Consider the following 23,442-nt stretch of genomic DNA (forward strand, 5'->3'; position numbering starts at 1 on the left):
TGCCTTTTAATTGGGGCATTTAGCCCATTTACATTTAAGGTTAATACTGTTATGTGTGAATTTGATCCTGTCATTATGATGCTAGTTGGTTATTCTGCCCATTGTTTGATGCAGTTTCTTCATAGTGTTGAAGATCTTTACATTTTGGTTTGTTTTTGCAGTGGCTGGTACCTGTTTTTCCTTTCCATATTTAGTGCTTCCCTCAGGACCTCTTGTAAGGCAGGCCTGGTGGTGACAAAATTTCTCAGCATTTGCTTCTCTGTAAAGGATTTTATTTCTCCTTCACTTATGAAGCTTACTTTGACTGGACATGAAATTCTGGGTTGAAAATTCTTTTCTTTAAGAATGTTGAATATTGGCCCCCACTCTATTCTGGCTTGTAGGGTTTCTGCAGAGAGATCCACTGTTAGTTTGATGGGCTTCCCTTTGGGGGTAACCCGACCTTTCTCTCTGGCTGCCCTTAACATTTTTTCCTTCATTTCAACCTTGGTGAATCTGATGATTATGTGTCTTGGGGTTGCTCTTTAGTGCAATATCTTTGTGGTGTTCTATTTCCTGAATTTGAATGTTGGTCTGCCTTGCTAGGTTGGGGAAGTTCTCCTGGATAATATCCTGAAGTGTGTTTTCCAATTATGTCCTATTCTCCCCGTCACTTTCAGGTACACCAATCAAACGTAGGTTTGGTCTTTTCACATAGTCCCATATTTCTTGGAGGCTTTGTTCATTCCATTTCATTCTTTTTTCTCTAATCTTGTCTTCTCACTTTATTTCATTAAGTTGATCTTCAATCTCTGATATCCTTTCTTTCGCTTGATGGATTCAGCTATTGATACTTGCATATGCTTCACAAAGTTCTTGTGCTATGTTTTTCAGCTCCATCACCTCATTTATGTTCTTCTCTACACTGGTTATTCTAGTTAGCAATTTGTCTAATCTTTTTTCAAAGTTCTTAGTTTCCTTGCAGTGCGTTAGAACGTGCTCCTTTAGTTTGGAGGAGTTTGTTATTACCCACCTTCTGAAGCCTACATCTGTCAATTCGTCAAACTCATTCTCCATCCAGTTTTGGTCCCTTACTGGCGAGGAGTTGTGATCCTTTGGACGAGAAGAGTCATTTGGTTTTTGGAATTTTCAGCCTTTTTGAGTTGGTTTTTCCTCATCTTTGTAGATTTATCTACCTTTGGTCTTTGATGTTGGTGACCTTCAGATGGAGTTTGTGCATGCTTGTCCTTTTTGTTGATGTTATTGCTTTCTGTTCATTAGTCTCCCCTCTAACAGTCAGGCCCCTCTTATGCAGGTCTGCTGGAATTTGCTGGGGGTCCACTCCAGACCCTGTTTGCCTGGATATCACCAGCTGAGGCTCTAGAACAGCAAAGACTGCTGCTTACTCCTTCCTCTGGAGGCCTCATACCAGAGGGGCACCCGCCGGATGCCAGCCAGATCTCTCCTGTATGAGGTGTCTGTTGACCCCTGCTGGTAGGTGTCTCCCTGTCAGGAGGCACAGGGGTCAGGGACCCACTTGAGGAGACAGTCTGCTGGGAGATCCACTGCTCTCTTCAGAGCCTGCAGGCAGGAACATTTAAGTCTGCTGAAGCTGTGCTCACAGCCGCCCCTTCCCCCAGGTGCTCAGTCCCAGGGAGTGGGGAGTTTCATATATAAGCCCCTGGCTGGGCCTGCTGCCTTTCTTTCAGAGATGCCCTGCCCAGAGAGGAGGGTCTGGCTACAGCAGCTTTGCCGAGCTATGGTGGGATCTGCCCAGTCTGAACTTCCCCGCAGTTTTGTTTAAACTGTGAGGGGGAAAACCGCCTACTCAAGCCTCAGTTATGGCGGATGCCCCTCCCCCAATCAAGCTCAAGTGTCCCAGGTTGACTTCAGACTGCTGTGCTCACAGTAAGAATTTCAAGCCAGTGGATCTTAGCTTGCTGGGCTCCATGGGGGTGGGATCTGCTGAGCTAGACCACTTGGCTGCCCAGCTTCAGCCCCCTTTCCAGGGGAGTGAATGGTTCTGTCTCTCTGGCATTCCACGTGCCACTGGGATACGGAAAAAAACTCCCGCAGTTAGCCCAGTTTCTGCCCAAACAGCCATCCAGCTTTGTGCTTGAAACCCAGGGCCCTGGTGGTATAGGAACCCGAGGGAATCTCCTGGTCTGCGGTTTGCGAAGACCATGGGAAAAGCATAGTATCTGGACCGGAGGGCACTGTCCCTCAGGGCACAGTCCCTCACGGCTTCCCTTGGCTAGGGAAGGGAGTTCCCTGACCCCTTGCGATTCCTGGGTGAGGCAATGCCCTGCCCTGCTTCTGGTCACCCTCTGTGGGCTGCACCCACTGTCTAACCAGTCCCACTGAGATGAACCGGGTACCTCAGTTGGAAATGCAGAAATCACTTACCTTCTGCCTTGGTCTCGATGGGAGCTGCAGACGGGAGCTGTTCCCATTCCGCCATCTTGCCTGGGGGCCCCTATTATTTTTATTTTATATGTATGTGTTTGTATGTGTGTATTTATTCAGAAAATTTTTGGAGATCCAACAGAGTTGGCAAAATTTTATCCTGTGGATAGTATTAATATAGATATAGAAACAGATATAGGACAGAGATAGATTTAATACTACTTTATGTTTCCAAAACAACAAATAGATAATATTTTAGAAGGTTTCATATTGTTTGCAATTTAGATAGAACATTTCAAAAGGTATAGTGTATAAATATCTATATAATATGTATACTTTAAAACTGACCAAATGATTTTTTATTTAAATAGTTTTAATTTAAAAAGCAAAGGAAAAAATTCTGGCAAAAAAATTAAGAACTCTAAGATTTACTATTCCTTTTTACTTAACTAATATTCTTTATTAACTCCTAATTGTAATCCTGTGAGTGAAAAAGCTGTGTTAAAGCAACTGAACAATTTCAACTTATCTTGAGTTACACTGTTTCATTTCTCATGATTCCCATGCCACCAAAGGAGAAAAGAATAAGTAAAGCAACAACGGCTTGTCCTATTGCAGTGCAGAAAAATAATGCCTATAGTTCTCCTTCAAAACTTAAGCAATGAGAAGGTAAAACATGAGCAAACACATCTAATTCCTATCCCATTTACTTGGATACAGGATGCTTTTCTCTCCCTGAAAGCTGGAGAGCTATACTATATAAGGACTGAGAACTGACCTCCCTTATTTATACTGCACTGTTCCCAATATGGCAACCTCCCCATTTATGTGTTCACTAAGACATGGTATCTTGACATTAATGAAAAATCCTAAAGTCCTGGATGCAAGAAAATTAGGACTTAAAAAAAAGAAAAAGTAGAGAAGGAAAACAGAACCCCAAAGGGGAGAGGGTGCATTTTGTTCATTTATATGGCTTTCTGCTCTCAAGTCTTCTACATGACTAATGTCACACTGTGCTATGTAAACCTCTCAGGCAAATTTTTACAAACAAAGCATAACTTCTCAGACAAGAAAGGTCTAAGCAACAGAGATTTAATTCCTGTGAAACAGCGAATCAATTCTTATCTATTAACACAGTAAATACCATAATAGGAGCACTGTCCTGTTATAATAAACAGACGTGCTCAATTACTGTGTGCTTCTGTAGCTACTGATCTCTTCAGTAATTATACCATGCAATGAGCTCTACATTGATATTATATTAATGTGTGGGGAGGAGACAACTGAAATAATAATTAAATCAAGACTCAATATTTCAGTGGAGCTTACATAAGGCCTGAGAACAAAGGGTACATTTCTTAGAAGGAGATTAAAAAGGTGATTTGTAAGATATCTCCTTATCTGTTTCTAAGTAAAAGGTTTACATATAAAAACTATCTTGAAATTCTAGTCTCTTAACTGTCCATTTCAAATTAAACTGTCTATCATGTTTCATAATCACCTGTATTTGTCATATTAATAGCAATAAAAACTTCAAAAATTATTTTACATAGAGAATTTACAATCAAAAGAGAATGGTAAATAGAAAACTTTTTCTACAGAGACAAACAAAAGGATAAAGTTCAAGAAAAGTTCCTTACCCCTTTGCAGAACTGTCAAACAACTTCTATTGACCAAGAATAGCACACAGTAAACACACCAAACAAAAGAATTGATGAAAGATGTATTTACTTGTTCAGGGCCTTTATTTTTCTTTCTATTTCATATACACCCACACTGAACAGTCTGCATTGTGTTAATAAATAACCAGCAGCAACTAAGTGAACAGAGGAGGGGTTTCCACGTTGCTGTCAGGTACCAGACGGTTGCTTGGCACTGTGGATACAGTTCTCTACATGTGAGCTGCATGCCCACATAAAAGAGAGAGGATATAGGTTAATAGATGGATCCTTTAAAATATTAAATGTGATGGAAAGAAATGGAGAAGAAGCTGAAAAAAAATAGTTTTTATAAAAAACTGTCTAACTCTTTTAATTTGAGAAGGAGCAAATCAATTTTAGGTACCAGGTCCTGCCGGAGCAATATTTCACCAGATTACTGGCTGTGGGTATTCAGAGATCAGCTGAACTATCATCTCAACTCTTCCACATTTAGGAATTCTTCATTACTTTATTTTTCAAATGGTTTCTAATGTGGGCTCTATGAGTTATTCCATATACAGTTATTCTCCACATAACAACATTAATGTCAATGACAGACCACGTATACAGCAGGGGTCCCATAGATGATAATACTGTATCTCTACCATACCTTTTTATGTTTAGATACACAAATACTTACTTTTGTGTTACAATTGCCTACCATATTCAGTTCAGTAACATGCTGTACAGGCTTGTAGCCTAGGGGCAATAGGCTACACCATCTAGTCATGTGTACATGAACTCCATGATGTTTGCACAAGGGCAAAATCACCTAAGGACACATTTCTCAGAATGTATTCACATTGTTAAATGATGCATGACTGTGTGTGTATGTGTGTGCATGTGTGCACATGTATGTGTATAAAACTCAGATGTAATTATAAAATTCTAAATATATTTTTCTATATCATTTTAAAAATACAAGAAGAGTGTAAATAATACACATGAATTGGGAATAAACTGCACAAACTCAGAGGTCAGTGCTTTAGAATTTACCTTATTCATGACATTTAATACACAAATGAGAAAAATATTGTGTTGTGTCAGTCTGTGCCATTTTCAGTATTCTGAGCTTACACTTCATAAAACTTTGTGTTTAAATGTCCTGTGACAGCCCAAAAACAATCAGAGTAGAAGTAAAGTCATATATATGCACTTATTATCTCATACATGACTTCTATATAATGTGTAAATGAATGAGCTTGGAAACAATTAATGTAAAAGATAGATGAATAAAAGTTGCTTTTCAAATTCAGGACATCAAAAAAAAAGAAAAGCACTTATTCTTAATTTCAAACAAGATCTTCTCCTAAGCCTCCAAAGTTGGTCATCCAAAAAAATGAGAGCAAGGAGCACAATCTGGTTTTCGAAGATTATCAAAATGTAAGATGGGCTATCTTAATCATCCAAAATGCCCAGGTCATATGCTCATCCTGTTCTGCCCTAGCCTCGTTGCTCCTTCACAATGCTGGCCATATTTGTCCTCAACATCAAGAGTAGTTCAGACGGGTACACTGGGAGTCCTTGAGGTGTCAGAACTCTGGGAGCAGGTGGCAAAGGAAATTCTGAGTGAGCTCTCCACTGACTCTAGTGCTGTCCATGCCTTTCCCATAAGCAACTCCTATTTAAAAAGAAAAGACCAAGCATCCACTAGAACCAACCCAAGCAGGCCTATTTAATTAGGGCAAATGCTTGATATCCACTTCTTCATGTTAAACATACAGCCACACAGGCCTAGGAGGTCTGATTAATTTTAATATGCACGGTCCTGACAAGTGCCTCAAGGGTAACTGAGTGAAAAACACACATGCACACACAGACACACAAAATCCTCCAGCTAGTCTTGACAAATCCGTTTCAGAAAAAATGCTATGTACGCTGCCCAGATTAGAGTGTTACTATTCAGCAAGGGCCTGGACCTTTAATGGGAGGGAAAAGAGGCCTCAGAAACAGGTGGCTGGCTCTTCACTCTCGAATAAATGATATCCCCAAAAGCTGTGGCACATAAGCAACAAGAGAGACTGGCACATTCTCCTCATGTTTATTTGTAAATGTATAGTCTGGGTCAATGGGTCTTCTTTAAGTGATCTATGAATTGAAACGGAAAGTCTAGAACTGCTAGTTTCAGTGAAGGATAAGAAAACGAGTATACCATTTATCTGAGGGGCTTAGAAAGTACTAGAAATGCTTGGGTAAAGAGAGGTTTGGAATGACTTATATAGTTCTGTTAGTAGACAGACTAATGTACGAGCAGGAATCAAATACATTCCTTTTTATTGAGTCAAATAGCCAAATAAGAAAAGAATGATGGCTTGATTATTAAGACAAGATGAAGAAAATGAAGGCTGTAATCTTAAATATCATTACATTTTATTAGCAAAAGTACAAGCTCTAGTTGAAAAGAAAAATAGAAGCTTTCTGGGACAAATGATTTTCTTGTACAGACAACACTGGAACTCAGCTCCAGGACCTGCTATATAAAATGATCACCAAGGGCAATCTCTGAGCCTTTACGATCCAAGCCAGAGGTATTTAAGGAAAATACAAATTAATTTCCTATAACACTAATGAAATAAACAATATCAGAATAAACTGCTATGATGGATACCACTTGAAAAGGAGATGACAGTGAACAAGTTTCACTTTAGTGTTGAAAAATTACCAGGCTTCAAACTCAGCTAACTCAGTGCTAAAGTTAAAACACTTCTTCCTGAAGAAATAGGCTCTACAGCATTTGAGGGTGTCTTCTTGTCCTGACCTTTAAAAAATAAACTCTTTTCTTTATCATCATTTTATGAGTGTCGATTTCCATACAGTGGTGCTTTTGAAAAGGGTGCCTGGAGGTTAGACTCTAGCTTGCTCAACAAGAAGAGAGACATTTTTCAGTGACAGACTGCATAGATGAACACATAGCCACAATGCATTAGGAGTAGCCTCCAACAGCAGCGGGAGTGTGAGGAACGAAACTTAAAAGGGCTCCATTGAAAAGTACCCTTGTTTGTCCTTCAGTGGAACAGCACTTACAAAGCCTCTTCAACATGTACTTTGTCAAAAGGACAGTGAGTAACTAAACAAAAGCAACTCAAACCTCTGCCAATTAAAGTATCTTTAGGCTTTTCCCCTGATCCGTTCACTTTTTATTTTTCCCACCCCATCAAATGTGATTTTAAAACAAGAGTGAATTTCAAAGTGCCCTCTTCTTTGCCCAATTAATGGATGCTTTGGGATTTTGAATTTAAGAAAGCCCATCTCCACAATTTCCCCATAAAAATAGTAATTAAAAAGTTGGTAAGATTAACGGGTAAATCTGAATCTCCAGTTTAACTTGCCTGTTGATGTAATATGGTTCAGTTTAATTTCTAAAGGGCTGCTCAACAACAGACATTTAAATGATAAGAACAAGCATTGTGATTTATAATGTCAACTCAAACATCAAACATGCAATGCCTGTAGAGATGTTCACAAAGCCAAATATCCTGCAGCAGGGGCCTGTCTTTTCTACAGAATAATTACATGTAATTCTGTAGCACACCACAGATGAAAATATACTGCTAATAATACCTTCTTCAGCACCCATAAAATAAGTCTTAAAACAGGGAAGTAAACTTTTATCTGTTTAGAAGATCTAATGGTTTTATAGGTCAAAACATTTGTAATAAAAATTAAAAGGACATTAACATACTTTCTGTAAGAAATACAAGTATCATAGAAGGTGCAATCAATTAAAGTGAATTATTTTTGTGACAGATGCAAATATCAAAAAGATAAACAATAATGTTGATTTTTTTCAAGTTTTGAAAGGATAAATAATGAGCAATGGATATGTTACTGTTTTTTTTTTCATAAACATCCAGGAATAAACATAAAACTGTCTAATCCAATTCCACAAATGGTACAGGTGGGATTAAGTGGGTGTTTTAGGATATTTGCCTCCAAGAATTTGTACTGCATTGCACAGTACAAAGGAGAGAGGGATGGGTAGGGGAATATGAATGAAAATCTTGGTATTTCCTTTACCCAACAATGGTCTATACTCTATAGATGATCCTGAGGGTGAAGGCTTGAGGTCTGCCACCATACATACCTTTTGAAACTCATTGCATTATTTGCATTAGTTCTCAGAAGAAAACTCTTTTTTTAAAGTCCATACTGAAAGCAATGAACTGCTTCATGTAAAGTAACACTAGGTAAGTTTGGTAATAAGTTGTGCCTTTAGGGTCTTGAAATATAAAAGTGTGAGCAAAGATTTTCTGAAGAAGTTCAGGGAAAAAGTTCTAGTTGTTTAAATAATGATAAAGTCTAGTTCTCGTAGAAACAAAAATTTCACAAATAAATGCAGTTTCTCACACACAAGGAGCACACTCATCATGGCAAAACAATTTTGGAGGTGTAGGCGTCATGCTCAGAAGGAAGAACACTGACAGATACAGATGCTAAATAAAACCAAGCATATGTGGGATCTGAAAGGGGAACTACACACACACACACACACACACACGCGCGTGCGCACATGCGCACACTCAGGCACACAAAAGGAAGGAAAAGAAAAAAGTAAAGTGATGGGGTGGGGGAAATAAACCACGTAAGGGAAAGCTAAAATCTTGGAAGCTGAAAATGTGGGCTTCAATTATATTTGTCTTCAGCTCATATTCACATTTACTGTGGAAACAGAAATATCACAAATCCACAAATCCAACGTTAAAATTGCCCTTTCTGGTTTCACACTGGTCACAAGTTTCAATTTAATCCCTGTCAATTTAGGAAAAAAAAAATTTGGAAAGTTATTGTTCATTTAGGCAACTGCCTAACTACATATTTATTTGGGGAAATGTGTATAAACTTCAAAGTCACTACCTGTCTCAGGATTTTTATGATTGTTGAGTTCGTTATTGTTCTTGTTGTTGACTACGTATCCTAAATTTCCAGATATTTGAGGCTCTGAATCCCAAAGTTTCAGTACATAAAAGTATGCTTGGAAAGGAGCATATTTTAACTATCTAATATTAAAAACATGTAAAGGAGAATTATATTGAAATACATAATGTTTCTGGTATATCTAAAGTAACAATGTTTCAAGGTAGCCAGAGTGAAATAGTGACAATAACTGGTACAATTCCAAGTTGTTTATAATTTACAAAATACTTTGATATACATCACTTCATTTGTCTCCTTCAATAATCCTCTGATGACAGTAGGGCAGTTAGCATTGCCAACTGAGGGCAGATAATTATGACATTAATACAATTATTATAGCAAATTAAAGGCAACTAAATATAATTTTTTACAATGTGAATTATAAGGTAGAAGCTCACTTTTAAGCAAAAAAAAAGCCCTTTACTTTAAATTAAAATTTGCATTTCCTGCAAATGATGCAAAATTCAAGAACCAAAATAGATAAAATTATACTTCCAAATATTGCTAAATATCTGCAAATTATCCCCTCAAAATTGATCAGAGACTAAACTACATAAATGTTAAATTATAATCACTTAGTAATCAGTGGCAGACTCAGGACTGAAACTCAAACACTGAATACTAACAGTCTAATTACTCTTTTTACATTGTGGATTCATTTGAAAACCAAAGTTATGGATTATCTCCCCAAAAATGTACAAATACATTTATTTTCATCATTTTGCAAACTATTTCCAGGATTTATAAAGCCTCTGAAGAAACTCATGAATCCTGAATCTGGAAACTCTGCTACCTCTGAGGGAAGCTGTTAGACACCTTGGAAGACTCGAAGGAACAGGAAAGGTCTTAACAGGAATATTACATTTCTTTCACCATATCCCCTAAGAAGAACTAGGAAAGGAGAGGTCGTAGAGGGAAAGATTCGATAATAAAATTGCCCCAATCTGGAGCCCATCATAAGAAATACAAACTGTATACCAGCTCTATTTACCTAGAAAAGGGTGCTTGTCTCCATTATGTTGATACACTATGAAAGAACAAGTTATAGCTTTAAATTCTGGAAAATTTTTCAAAAATCAAGCCAATTCACTTCTCACTTTACCTATAGCAATTGAAGAGAATTATTATCTATGGCCTCTAATCCATAGAGAATGTTACCATATCTTCTTAGAGAAGTGTGCAATATTAAAGTCATTTAAAAGATTAATGTAAATATAAAATTTTCATTTGTGTAAAAATCACTTCATGTGTGTATTTTAGTTTTATATCTTGGGTATTAGAATACCTTACTTTATGACTTAGGAGAATATTTTAACCTCTAAGTCACAGAAAAAATGGAAAGAAATGATCTTAAAATTCAATAAGGATAGGGATATACATATGAGAAGAAGGTTGGAGAAGATGGAATAAATGAGTCAAACAGGTAAGGAGATAAAAGAAGAGTGTGAGGATATATTGAAAAAGAGAAAGACAGAAATTGATTAAAAAGACAAATGACACCTAATCAGTTTGTAGGGGAGAGTTAACAAGGCTACAAAATGTCAATTAGTAGGCTGACAGTCATCCATAGTTAAGAGAAACAAACACCTCCAAAATCCCAAGCCCATTATTACAAAGCAAAGCACAGAGAAATCAAGAACACTTTATTTAGACAATCACATGCTATTATAGAAGACAGAATGTAAATAAACAATAATAATGTGGTAAGAACTATAGAGATGAGTTACATTAGCAGTGTTGACTGACCCGAATTCTGACAAGGTTGTTTGAGGAAATCACTGAGTCTTAAGAAGTGAATAAAAATTCATCAGGTAGATAAGATAGGAAATGACATTTAAGGCAGTGGAATGGCATATGAAACAGCACAGTAATATTAAAAACAGAGAGTGTTGGGAGAACTACATGCGATTTGACAAGATTGCATGACAACATGTACTTTGAAGAGTGGTGGAACATAAGGTTAAAGGGGAACAATAGGGTAGAGTCAGATCACATATGATTTTGTAGTCAGTGCTAAGGAATTTTTAGCTGATAGTACTTTCGTTCTAATTCAAGTTCCTCCATATAATAACATGAGCAAATCAAAAGTCTTGTTTACTCACTTTTAAGATAAGAACTTATACTAATTTAAGAGCTTTTGAAAATTACATGAAATAGCACACATAATACCTGGCAGGAGAGTTGGACATTTGTTAAGGTCGCTCCTCTCCTTTACCCAAGGCAACAAGAGGGCAAAACTGAAGCAGTAGAAACATTCTTTCCGCAAATATTACACTTCCTTCAAAGGTAAGGAGTTTAACATTGCAGAAAAAACTGACAAATAAATGAACAATTTTATTTGAGTAAGGATAACAATGGAGGCAAATAACAGTTCTTAAAGAGGTAAAAAGGTGAAAATAGCACGTGTATACAACTTCTTAGCAGTTTAGGCTTGGGGACAAGAAGGATAGACTTGTAGACAGAAGGGATGGAAATCAATGAAAAGTGAGTTGTGTTTGCTGTGGCTCTAGCAGGAAGAAACTTAACTGTGTGTATAAGCTGAAATGACCATTTCAAAGAGATGCTAAAGGTGACATAGACATGAATATAGAAAGATTAAGATAAGAAGCCAGTTAAAATCTTGTTTCTATAAGGATTCTCTTTTAATTGAGATTTCTAAGGTTCTTGTCATGGTAAAAATTATTTTCACCTAAAGTGTAATTAGCCTAAAGTCTGAATGAAAATCAAGTTTAAATCAGACTCCTCAATTTAACTGCTGATCTACATTGACGACCACTCCTGGACACCTGGAAGTTGAGAACACAGAACATTGACGGATACTTATCTACCTTTACTTATTGGCGAAATTAACATAGTTGGTTGCCTTCTGTTTGTTAGAATTTAATGAAATGGTCTTTAAAACTAAGATGGTAACACTATTTCTAAAATATAAAAAAAAAAAGCAAAAAAAGAATATCTGAATGTATGATGTAACTGAAAGGGAAAAAGGGAACCTGGACCCATAAATCATGGACTGGATTCTTGCTTTAGATTTAGCATCACCTGCTGTGTGAGCTCAGGCATATGTATCTCTGTCTTGGTCTTTGTCTTTCTAAAATGAGAATGGAGTCCTAAAATGTATCTATGTTTCACTCAAATTTTTAATTCCTATTATTCCACAATTATTTTGCTCTCAGACATTTTTCTAAAATGAATTTTTTATTAAGGTACCCTCCAAGGCATTATTTTTGAGCAGTAAAAACTGAGTTAATCTCCCATTAAAAGTTTGTGGAAAATTGATCACTATAGAGGCATAAGAAATTTACTGTAGTAGAAAACTGTTAATCACTACTATTATGCAATACTATTAAATATTTCAGATAATATATTATTCAATATTTAAAATTTAGATACACGTGTGAAAGGATAAAAGTAAATGATTACTTGGTAAAATCTCTCATTGGAAGGAACAGCAGTAAATATTGGTTAAGGGCATAGATTCTAGTCTAAGGTTGACTTTAGGCTGAAAAGTGACCCTGACTTGGTCACTTTAAAACATATTTAATTATCAGTTGCCTCATCTGGAAATGGAGATAATAGGAATCAGGATATTGAGATCATGTGAACGGTATTCCCTGAAACTGGAATGGCTATGCACAGGAGCCCTGGTTACACGGTTTTCATCAAGACTGAAGGAAGCATTTTACATAAATTACTTAATATTGTAGTTAACACATAATATACACTTAATACATGGTAACAATTTATATATTTATATATAGCAATTTATATGTTTTATGCATTTCCCTTCAATACGTAATTATTTATTCAATGTCTTGATACAGGAATTATAGATTTTATGTGTCATATAATGTCATATTAAATTTCATTATCACTCTTAACTGTTAGGTTTAATAGCTGAAGACCAACTGATAGACCGTAGTTATTACAAAATATAAAGTAACTATGTAACATAGGCCAGATATTTAAAACCATGAATATACTATGCACTTTAGTATTCCAGTCAGTTAAAGTGACACTGGATAAATAAGAATAAATAAGAATCAGAGCTTTTTGTGTAATGACAGGGAAAATTTCTGATAGAAAAAAAAGATGCAAACCAAATATATCAATATATTATTCTCCTATTTATAAGTTGCAAAATATTTTAATTAATCACTTGAAAAATAGGCTGGCTAAAATAAAAGAGAGCCGTCTTTTCTTCAACCCATATGCAAATCTAATTTTCTTTGTAACCATTTCACCTCAGTGGCCTCCTTTTGTATGGCGCACTATTCTTTTCTAACTTCTGAATTTGTGTTAGTTTGCTGTTGGCAGGGGTAAGGTCGGAAATAATACGGACTTTCTATTGAAATCTGCTTCCCCCCCTCGATGAAAAGAAGCAAAGACATGAATATGGCACCCTCATAATGATTTAGCTGGGGCTTAATGAAATTTTCATCACAACCTGCTGTTCATTTTAATGGCCTTTGAAAAACAATGGAAAAAATAGCTTGAGGGAAGAAAAGATTTTTCTGCGGCATATATTTGTGAACTTAACATTTAGTTACATTCACTCTACCTTTGCTTCCTTCATCGTCACGATGTTGTTCCCATTACAGAGCTATGAAAATATTTGGTAGTTTTTAGAGTATACGTTTTTTAGTTATTTTGTTAAATTTACTCGTAAGTATTTTATTCTTTCTGATACTATGGTGCATCTCACAGCTTTGGAACATTTGTGCTGTACGTCGTGTCACTGTCCTGATGCTCAGATGACGTAAGGTTTTGGTGACTGTTCTCAGGTCAAATCATACCCTTTGATTAATGAAGTCATTTAAGCCAATGTAGCTTTCCAGTTGTTGGAAGAGGCATATACATCTCCATATATATATATATAATATACATAATATATATTTATAAATATATTTATATTATATGCAATATATAACATATATTTATATTTATAATATATAATATATGTTTATATTATATATTATATTAAATATAAATACCCATTCTTCTTTCTTTGTAATTTAAAAAAACAAAATTCTGTCAACATTCTACTATTCTTTTTTATGATACAATTTTTGCTTTGTTACTGTCTCTTTTTTTGATGATTAGATCATTGCCTTACTCAAATACGTAAATTACTCCTTGATGCATCTCTCCCATCATCGCGGTTATTACATAAACATTCTTGTCATAGCAAATTCTCAGTAAAATTGAGTCTATTTATAGTTTTGTATATTCAAAGTACATGTCAAAGAATCTTGTGTATGTAAACATAAATGCATCTTAGTGGTTCTATGTTTATGCTAAAATTACCTTTCTGAAACTAACACTTTTAGATGCTTGCTTTTTGCAATTTATATTCCAATCTTTCATAAATACTACCTCTGTATTTTCTCTTTGTCTTTATTTACCAAGTCACTCCTCAGCTCAGCTTTTAACATATTTGTAGAGAGGAAAGTACAAAAGGTACATTGTTGTAGGAAATAACATAATAAAAACATTCTCATGTTCAGGTACAATAGTGACGTTTCTTTGTGTCTACCCTTCCTGCTATGGATGCTCTATTGCTCTATTTCTTCTTTTATACCCAAGTTATTCTTACTTGATATTACCCTTTTCTAATTCCCAGTAGTTCTTTTTTTTTTGAGACGGAGTCTTGCTTTGTTGCCCAGGCCGGAGAGCAGTGGCACGATCTTGGCTCGCTGCAACCTCCACCTCCGTGGTTCAAGCGATTCTCCTACCTCAGCCTCCCAAGCAGCTGGGATTACAGGTGCCCAACACCATGCCCAGCTATATATATATATTTTGTATTTTTAGTACAGACTGGATTTTACCACATTGGCCAGGCTGGTCTCAAACCTCTGACCTCAGGTGATCCTGAGCATCACTTGAGCATCAGGTGATCCGCCCACCTCAGCCACTTAGAGTACTGGGATTACAGATGTAAGCCACTGCGCCTGGCCCCCAGTACTTCTTAATGTCTCCTGCTAAGAAAAGTAGGTGGGGGAGGTATCTATCTCCTGCACTCTTTTCTCTTGGGACTTACTCACTGGGCTTGGCATGTCATACACTTCCAAATTAAGTGTCTACGTATCCACTTAGAAGTCAATATGATACAGTAGGGGAATACCAAGGCCATATACCAAATTTCCATAGAGAACATCATCTAAAGCTAAACCCCCAAAAGCTACTTTTAAAATACAACACATACTATCACAAAGCTGGTTCTTGGTAGACCTCAGCCCTGAACTCTGAAGGTACCTCAAATGAAAATTAAAAATTAACATGAGAGGGAACCACTTGCTAACTCATTCTATGAAGCCAGCATTACCAACTAAAAACAGATAAAGACATTACATAAAATGTAATGTTGTATCTCATAAACATAGATGTAAAAATCCTTAATAAAATATTAACTGATCAAATCCAACAATATATAAAAATAATTATAAATTATAATCTAGTAGGATTTATTCCAAGTTTGCAAAGTCTGGTTCAACATTTGAAAAGCGTATCACATCAACGGTATAGTGAAAAATAAGCATATATCATATCAATAGATGCAGAAGAAACATTTGACAAATTCTAACAAATACTCATAATAAAAACTCTCAGCGAACTAGGAATAGAGTGGGGCCTTCTCAACTTGGTAAAAAAAATTACAAAAATCCCACAGCTAACATCATACTTGATGGTGAGAATTAGATGCTTTCCCCCTTATAATCAAGAACAAGGCAAGGATGTCCCCTCTTACTACTCTTACTTACTCAACATTGTACTGGAACTCTTAGCTAATGCAAGAAGACAAAAAAAATAAAATAAAGTTCACATCTTGAAAAGGAATAAATACAACTGTCTTTGTTTGCAGATAACAAGATTGTCTACGTAGAAAATTTCAAGGAATCAGTAAAAACTACTAGAGCTAATAGTCCTGACAGGCCAAAGGATGCAAGGGCAATATACTACAGTCAATGTCCCATATTTCAGCAACAAACAATTGAAATATAAAATTAAAAAGAATATAATTTATATTTACATTTAAATTTTTCTATCAAAAAAGAAATAGGTATAAATATAACAAAGAATGTTTAAGATCTATATGTGGAAAACTATGAAACTCAATAGGCATCATTAAAGATCTTCATAAACAGAGAGATATTTTATGTTCATAAATATGATAACTTGATATTTTTAAGGTGTCAATTATTTCCAACATAATCTACAGGTATAACACAATCTCAATACAATTCAATTAAGTTATTTTGTGGATATCAACAAATTGATTCCAAAGTCTACAAGAATAGGTAACAGACTGAGGATACCAACACAATATTGAAGAAAAAGAAGAAAGTTGGAGGGCTGACACTATCCAACTTCAAGACTTATCATCAAGCTATGGTAATCATGACAGGATGATACTGGCAAGAGAACAGACCAACTGATCAATGGAACAAAATACAGAGGGCAGAAATAGAGCCACACAAATACGTTCAATTGATCTTTGGCAAGGAAAAAGGCAAGTCAATGAAGAAATAATGGTCTTTTCAACAAATGGTCTTGGAATAATTGGACTTCTATATGCAAAAAAAAAGCAAAAACAAAAACAAAAACAAACGAACAGAAAAACCGAATGAATGCAGACACAGAACTACCTTTTACAAAATTTAACTTAAAAGGGATCATAGACCTAAACTGCAAAATGAAAAACTATACAACTTCAAGAGACAAGATAGGAGAAAATCTAAGTTACCCTGGATTACGTGATGATTACTTACAGACATCAAAAGCATAATCCATGGAAAACAATTAATAATTAGATTTTATTAAAATTAAAATGTTCATTCCTCAAAAGACAATGTTAAGACAATGCAAACACAAGCTGCGGACTGGTAGAAATATTTGCAAAACACATTTCTGACAAAGAACTTGTATATAAAATACACTAAGAACTCAAAAAACTCATTGACAAGAAAATGATTCAGTTAATAAATGCACAAAAGATCTAACCGGCCACCTCATCGAAGGCATACAAGCACACAAAAAGATGCTGAACATTGCTTAAAATTAGAGGGCTACAAATTAAAACAATGAGAGATACCACTATACACCTATTTGAATGAATAAAATAAATGGACAATATCAAATTCTGATGAGAATGTAGAACAACAGAAAATTACATTCATTCCTGGTGGGAATGCAAAATCTTACAGCCACTTTGTAAGATAGTCTGGCAGTTTCTCCCAAGGCTACAATATAATCTTCTCAGAAATTCCAGCATTCATATTCCTAGGTATTTCCCCAATTCGGTTGAAAACTTATGTCCACATAAAAAACTGCATGTGAGTATTAATAGAAGCTTTATTCATAATAACCAAAAGCCAGAAGCAACCAATATGTGCTTTGATAGGCAAAAAGTATTTATAAAATAGTGGTATATTCATACAATGGAATATTGTTCACTGATAAAAAGAAATGAGCTATCAAGCTACAAACAGCTGTGGAAGAACCTTAAATTACTGAGTGACAGAGCCAGTCTGAAAAGTCCCCATGCTGTATTATTCTGATTATATGATTTTCTAGGAAAGGGAAAACTATACATAGTAAAAAGATCAGTGATTACTTGGGATTCTGGGGAAGAAAAGAGGGATGAATAGGTGAAACATAGGATAGTTTGGAGTAGTGAAGGCTATTCTACATGATACTGTCAGTGCTAAATAAGTGACAATATGCATTTGTCAATGCATACTGCATTATACATTGCACATTTCTATGCATTTGTACATATAAACATGTAATACAACATAATAAGTGAACCTTAACATAAGTAAATTTAAAAATATCATTGAGGAGTATGAGGGACACCAGTAAAGAATACAGAACTAATTTAACTGTATTAAAAATATATGAAACAATTTCACTGAATGGGGTGGGGGAAAAGTAAGTTACCTTAGTAACTTTGGAAATGAATGGAATCTGTAAGACTAAAAGCAAAAGGACCCATACACTGTACCCTAGTTGACAAAGATATTTCCTATGGTAGTAGCAGTTAATTATTCTGATACTCTTCTACATGTATACTAGAAGTGAACAATTATATAAATGAGTGGTGGTTAGTAGGAGCCATATTTCTCACTGTTCGGGTGGAAATGTACAGATCAACAAGACATGAAGCTTCAATAATCCATGCAGAAACAGATTCAAGTTAGAGACATTAGTAAGAACTCACGTTCAGCTTAATATAGACAAACATGGAAATATTTATAAATGTATACATATACAGCTTAGCATACACACATATATTTTCATTGCTCTGTCCGCTTAGAGGCCCTAAAAGAAATGATACATCAGAAGTAAGGAGTATACCCAGCATTCAGATCTTGCATTCTAATATTCTCCAATAAAAGGAGCCAGAGCTTCTTAGAGATATGGATGGTTCTAGCACTGGAGCAAGAAATACACAAAATAAGCCCCCAGTATCTTACAGTGTCAGAAAGAAAAGAAGTGCTAAACTAATAATAATCATTATCACAACCACAATAGTGGTATGTAAAAATGACACCCAAAATATAATATTCGTGAATCCATACTGATGTAAAAAATGATTGAATGAAATAATAAATGGTAGAGAAGAGATAAATCTCCCATGTAGAAAAATCCAAATAAATTATGTAGACACTCCGGCTCTAGTAACACAACTCCCTATTCCTTAAGTGTGGCTTACACAGAGCTCCTCCCCTCCAAAGAGCATGGTGTAGAAAGGGGACAGAGAATGAGTTTACAATGGAGAAACTTGCAAAACACTACTTCAGCCAATGAACAAGGTCAACGCCAACATACTTAATTACATAGAAAGTATGTAACTGATATGAGATGACAAATATGGTATTTCACTTCTGTGGTCTTTCTCTCAAAACTCCAAATCTCATCTGATTGAGACAAACATCAGACAAATTCCAACAGAGAGATGTCCTGCAATGTATCTGAACAGCACTCCTCAAAACTCTGAAGGTCATCGAAAACAAGGACATTCTGAGAAGCTGTCCACAGCCAAAAAGAGCCTAAGAAGACAGGACAACTAAATATAATGTGTTACCCTTGATGGTATCTTAAAACAGAAAAAGCACACTTGGTAAAAACTAAAGAAGTTTAAATCAACTCTGGACTTTAGTTAATAATAATGTATCAATGTTGGTTCGTTATTTTAACAAATATACCATACTAATGTAAGATGTTAATAAGAGAGGAGACTGTGTATAAGGATGGAATACATGGGAACTCCTACTATCTGCTTAACTTTTCTGTAAATTTAAAACAGTTTTTTAAAAATAAAATGAATGTATGAATTATAATAGTAAATCATGGTCATACTTTAGAATATTTGAAAGTCATTTCTTTTCTTTTTTTTTTTTGAGACAGAGTCTTGCTCTGTTGCCGAGGCTGGAGTGCAGTGGCCCAGTCTTGGCTCACTGTAACCTCCCCCTCCCAGATTCAAGCTATTGTCCTGCCTTGGCCTCCTGAGTAGCTGGGACTATAGGTGCACACCACCACACCTGGCTAATTTTTGTATTTTTAGTAGAGATGGGGTTTCACCATGTTGGCCAGGCTGGTCTCGAACTCCTGACCTTAGATGATCCACCTGCCTTGGCCTCCTAAAGTGCTGGGATTATAGGCATGAGCCACCGTTCCCAGTCTTGGCAGTTATTTCTTTTTAAAGTATATTACTTGGCAGAAGACACACTCATACTATAATTCTAAATGAAATAGGAAGCACAATATTTTAAAAGTATAGATACTCCTAGACTTATGATAGGATTATGTCCTTAAACACTTTGTAAGTTGAAATTACCATTAAGTCAAAAATGCATTTAATTCAGCTAACCTACTGAACATCATAATTTAGCCTTGCCTACCTTAAACTTGCTCAGAACACATATGTTGTTACCCCACCATAGGGCAAAAATCATCTGGCAACACAGCGTACTGTGGAGTATCATTGTTTACCCTCTTGATTGTGTGGCTGACTGGGAGCTAAGGCTCCCTGCCGCTGCCCAGCAATGAGACAGAGTATCCTACTGCATACACGAAAATATCAAAATTCCAAATTTGAAGTATGGTTTTACTGAATGTGTATTGCTTTAGCCCCATCTTAAAGTTGATGAATCGTAAGTGGATCCATGGTAAGTTGGGGACCATTTGCATAAAGCTAATCATAAAAAATTAGCAGAATACATAAAAATTAAACACTAAAAAATACATCCTAAGGACAGGAATCCTATTAACCTCATATTAACATTATAAGGAAGAAAATAAAAATCACCTGCAACTATGACTTCATGCAAAAAATTACAATGCAATCGTCTATTAAAATATCAAAAATACAAAAAAATCAGATAAGATATCCCATTTTGCATGTCTCTAACTTCCTACATCTTTCAAAGAGGAGGAAATTTTTTTTTTTAAGTTTAGCATATTTCACAAGTATTCTAAACTGAGTTGCTGAAGCAGTATAAAAATAATTAAACATTATTGCTATTTCACACAGGAATAGCTACGACTTCAGGTGATTTTAATTTTCTTCCTTATAATGTTTTATTTTTTAAAAATAATTATTATAAAACTGTATTACTTTTAATATAAGGAAACAATCCACCATTTTAAAAACATAAGGTTGTCTGGATCCCCCTCAACACTCCATTTTTATCTCCATGAGAATGGGAGGACATGTAACAAAATATCCAAAATCTTTGGCTGACAAGAATATCTTTAAAATTCTTTCCAATTCTCAGATAATGAGAACTGCATAAATTTTAACCAAAATCCAGATCCCAGCTATGCATTTGGTAGGGAACCAGAATATTTAATTGTCACATGACTGCCACATACACAGGTTAACACAATTTTGTGTCAGATATCCTCATAATTTACCAGTGTCCTAACAGACTAGAAATGAGCCCAACTTATTGTTACACAGTATACATGCAGTGTATTTTTGTTATAAAGTGTGTCTGCACATCATTGTTTGTTTTAAATGTCCATCTGATTGAAACAGGAGGCATGTTCTTGTGTGCAATATGGTACTCATGCTTAGGATGGACAGAGGTTTCAATAGGCGTTAGTAAGCATGTGTAACATAAAGGATGATTGTCAATTATGCACAAGTTTGTACAATTTGCAACAGTTATTTTATTGGCTTGTTTGCTTTAATTTTAAGATTAGTCCATTTGCATATTACCTGAAGGCTCCTATCAGGAACTACTGAAGAGATTTAGAGGATAAAATCTTAAAAGAAAGACTTTCTGGAAGTTGAACAAATAGGAACTTAAGCATTTCTAAAAGTTACAGTATCACTAATATGTAAATACATAATAGTCCTAACCATATTAATTTTTGACTATACAGGAAACAGGTAGGATAAAATTATTAATGTATAAAGGTTATGAAATGTAGTAAAATTCTACATTAATCCACAAGGGGAAAAAAATGGAGAGAAACAAACTAGACTGCAGATATTTGACAAGTAGGTTACTATTCCCGGCTCTGCTGCCACATTCTATTCTTGAATCATTTTCACTCAACTAATTTACTCATATGTGAAAATAACATCACAACATAAATTAATGATTTAAAAAATTGAGATAGACAGGTCTAAGTGTTTCTGAAAAAAATATACCAACCATCTTCATAGCCATAAGTTTCCATTTTGTCCAACTGAACTTTAAGAGTATAAATCAAAAAACAAATCAAGAAGCTAAAATCAAAGTATTAAAATCAGGACACAGCACCAACTTTGTTTTCTTTTCCAGCCTTTACCTTCCGGCTCGTTTTTGATGAGCTCTTCCATTTTCCTCTGCTTCAAGGTGTCAACAACATCAGCTAAACTGCCCTTGCGCCGTTCAGGAGTTCCCAGGGCTGTACTAGACAAGGACTCGCCACTCTGTCGCCCACCTTCTTCTGCCTTCTGAGGTGAGGTAGATGAGTTGTGTGGGGCAAATGAAGACATAACTTTATTGCCATCAACTTCCTGAAAGAGAAAGCAAAAGGACAAATAATTGTTTAAAATTCAGAAACTTAAAAAAAAAAATTGGTTATATGGCTTATTCAGCTGAAAGATTGAAAAGTGAAATGTCACGCTGCAAGAGGCAGAAAAACAAAGAAACTTCAAAAAAGAATAAATTAAGTTTGCATGGTAGGTCTAGAGTAAGTCAAAGATCTATTCAAAGGAGAAATCAAAATTTGGAGATTCTCTCCTTTAAACTGAGTATAAATGAAAATATAGTCTTATATGAAGCCTATATTATTAGATTTGTTTATTTTCCTGCTTTTGTTTGAGAGTCTCAGATTTTCCTATGGGCATTAAATGTAGTGATCATTTGTGTTAAACTTCCTGACTTTGTAATATTTAAACAAATATCATTACACACAATTTATTTTCATTTTCAGTAGCTGCCTCTTCTTGATAAATACTCTAATTAAAGTTTTAATTTTCTACCTCCCTCTCCTACTTTTAAGAAAGCATCCATCACATGGGTTATTTGACATCAGACAAGAATATTCCAAGTTCAATTTTGCCAATGCTGAAGACATTTTCAATTTCATTTGTTATATGAAGCACAGTTCCTGTCAATACTCTTTGCTATTTTGTATTTTAATCCTCATTTGCCCTACAAAATAAGGTCTGTTGCAGTGTTTGCTTCTTCATAATCACGTGAGTATGCGAATGAAAATAATTTATTGTACGGTTCTAAAATGTAAATATCTTTTTATAGTCTATTGTCATCATTTTCTCACATATTCTAGCACAACTCTGGTAATTTGTATAATATTTGGGGAATATTTTGTATAAAAGATACTAAGTTGATGTTTTAGAAATTATCAGGAGGAGTGATAATTAAATGATAAAGAAAAATTAATTTTCCTAAAGATTTTCCTTGTATAGTCTCTTACTTCCATAATCCTTTACCTTCCACAAAACAGACATCTTAAACATAAAGCTGTATCCTACGATCTTTGAGTCTCACCCTATTTCTTAATTCTGCAACAGAAATATTTCTTAATTCTGCAACATTAAAAGTTTGCATTAAAATATATTTGAATGTGTGCTTATTTAATATTCAGGATATTAGTTTATACCTGTTTGCACATTTCTTCTCTACCTATTTAAGACACATTAATACAATCTGTTGACTTCCAAAAAGTAACAAATCACACTGATTGATACGCAATGATTTTAAGGTTAATGCAATATTTTTGACTAGCTTAAAAATATGCTAACATACTTGGTTAAAAAACCATCAGTGTAATTTTAAAAAATAGATTAAAAATAGAGATGTCAACACAAACATAATCTGTTAATATGATTTTTTTTTTTTTTTTGCTGTTAGCAGATATTAGTGAGTACAGGGACAACAGGCTATGCTACAAACATCAGTTTGTTGCATGTGGCTGAGGC

General features: G+C 35.1%; 1 protein-coding gene across 23 annotated transcripts in view; it reads right to left on the bottom strand.

Moving 5' to 3' along the window:
* The window catches only part of SOX5 (SRY-box transcription factor 5), a 1,038,891-nt gene that overhangs the window by 292,585 nt on the left and 722,864 nt on the right, over positions 1 to 23,442 (bottom strand). For all 23 annotated transcript variants that reach the window (XM_009180371.4, XM_021923251.2, XM_021923253.2 and 20 more), the window contains one exon: positions 21,804 to 22,014. In XM_009180371.4, the coding sequence (XP_009178635.1) occupies positions 21,804 to 22,014 (211 nt within the window). The remainder of the gene's footprint in view (positions 1 to 21,803; positions 22,015 to 23,442) is intronic.

This window comes from Papio anubis, chromosome 9 (assembly GCF_008728515.1).
Source record: "Papio anubis isolate 15944 chromosome 9, Panubis1.0, whole genome shotgun sequence".
NCBI lineage: Eukaryota > Metazoa > Chordata > Mammalia > Primates > Cercopithecidae > Papio > Papio anubis.